The sequence below is a fragment of the Orycteropus afer genome, unplaced genomic scaffold (assembly GCF_000298275.1).
Source record: "Orycteropus afer afer isolate SDZICR_OR568_19922 unplaced genomic scaffold, OryAfe1.0 scaffold00259, whole genome shotgun sequence".
Taxonomy (NCBI): Eukaryota; Metazoa; Chordata; class Mammalia; order Tubulidentata; family Orycteropodidae; genus Orycteropus; species Orycteropus afer.
The window spans coordinates 4,719,296-4,721,418 of NW_006921846.1; the positions used below are offsets into that span (position 1 = coordinate 4,719,296).

Sequence of the window (2,123 nt, forward strand, 5' to 3'; positions counted from 1 at the left end):
ATATCATTAAAGGGCAAATAGGAGTTGTCCCTAAGTTGGATGTCCATTAACCTAGGGATTTGCCTGGAAGTATACACATACATACGTATCTATACACTTATCTCCATTCCAAAGCACTTAGGGAATAGGCTTGGGGGTGGGGGAAAGTTGTCATATACTGTATGCTGAGCTATTTTCACATCATTATTCAAAGTTGAAAGACAACTTAGTCTTGAAATGAAATGTAAGAAAATTTTACATAAACAGTACACATATATCATATGTGCATGTCTGTCAAAAGAGACAGAGGATAATCAATGCATAACTCAAAGTATTTGAAAATTTTGCAGAAAATGTCAGCAGACTAATAGATAGGGCCTCTCAGTCTCCAGGTGTACCTCATAAGGTCCTAAAATATGGAGGGCAACCTTTGTGCCATCACAGCCACTGCTTTCTCTGATTTGAATGTATGTCCATGGCGGAGAAGGATGCCTACAGCTGAGGAAAGCAACAAGTAAATTTGTAGAGGAAGACCATTAAGACCAGCAGCACTCAGTTTTACTTACATATTTACAAATATAACAGTCTCCCTAGTCTTAAAATTAGGGTTTCTATATCACACTATTTTAATTGCAGCTCTAATCAAAGCAAAAAATGTTGCTTGAATGAATACAGTTATTCCCTGCCTTTTCACTTCCTCGGTTTATTCATTCATTCATTCAGCTAGTGTATGCAGCCACTGGGGATGCTGCAGGGAACAAGACAGACACGGTCCCTGCTCCCATGAAGCTTAACTCTCACTGGAATTAAGAACAGGACTAATATCAACCTCAAATAGGTCAACTTCTATTAAAGAATCTTTTGTTTATGTAGTTATGTTTGAGGAATGTAATTTGACTCGACATCGTATATAATTCCAAATGCGAATAAAGTTCTGTGGTAATTAGTTTGGAGACTATATAGACTCATGCCTCACTAATTTGTTGTGGATGTTTTCCAGCTTTTTTAGCTTTTAAACTGATATGTGGAGCCAGCTGTTTAGTGTAATATATAAAAATTATATACCTATTAGAACTGTTTTTTTCTTCTAAACTTTATTTTGCTGCTGCTGTTGAGCCATATACATAGCAAAACATAATGCCAATTCAACAGTTTCTACAAGTACAGTTAGGGGCATTGATTATATTCTTTGAGTTGGCAACTATTCTCACTCTCCTTTTCTGAGTTATTCTTCCTTCATTAGCATCAAGTCACTGCCCCTAAAGTTCCTGTCTAATCTTTCAAGTTGCTGTTGTCAGTTTGATCCCAGAGAGGTAGTTCTTAACAGAACATAGTGCTCGAAGCAGATTTGAAAAAACAAAACAAAACTATTTCATCTAAACTATTTTTGAGTTTTAAGAAGACTTTTTAAGGGATAAAGATTATCTTAGGGCAATAGTTTCAAGGTTCATCCATCCTCCATGGCTATTGTAACTTTTGATAATTATTTTTCAGAACCAACAAGCTAAAATAGCACAATTGTACCTCCCATTTGTTGGACTGCTTTTGGAAAATATACAGCGATTAGCAGGTCGGGATACCTTGTATTCTTGTGCAGCCATGCCTAGTTCTGTAAGTAGTGATGTGCTTCTATTGGAATCTTGATAGTTTGTCCTGTTTTATGGCATGTACTTGGAATTGGGGTCATATGCTATCTGCTCTCAACCTTAATAGTACAGTATTGCATGCCATTTTAGCAGGTGGGCTCTTTCCCCTAGAGCAGTACTTCTCAAACATTAACATGCACGTGAATCACCTGAGGAATTTGCTCAGATGCAGATTCTAATTCAGTCAGCCATGGGCAGGGCTTGAGGTTCTGCATTTCTGACACGCTTTTGCTTGCTTCTGGTCCTAGGACAACACTTTGAGTGGCAAGGAACTAGGGAAACATTAAGAATCTCTTGTACCTAATGTTTGTTAAGATTTGCTTTTGTTATGTGCCTTCATATATTTTTCCAACCTGAAAACCAAACAAAAATTTCTTAACTTTCAAATGTTAGGCACCAGGGACTAAGCACTATTCCTTTACTTCTCCCTTCCCCTGATAGTCTCATTTCTGGGGTCCCATTGTTGTTGTTGTTGTTGTTGTTATGTGCCGTCGAGTC

The 2,123-nt window shown here is 37.5% G+C and overlaps 1 protein-coding gene across 1 annotated transcript in view; it reads left to right on the forward strand.

Annotated features, from left to right (window-relative positions):
- The window catches only part of DOCK11 (dedicator of cytokinesis 11), a 165,764-nt gene that overhangs the window by 74,968 nt on the left and 88,673 nt on the right, over positions 1-2,123 (forward strand). The window contains 1 exon segment of the mRNA XM_042782197.1: positions 1,474-1,590. Within this exon segment, the coding sequence (XP_042638131.1) occupies positions 1,474-1,590 (117 nt within the window).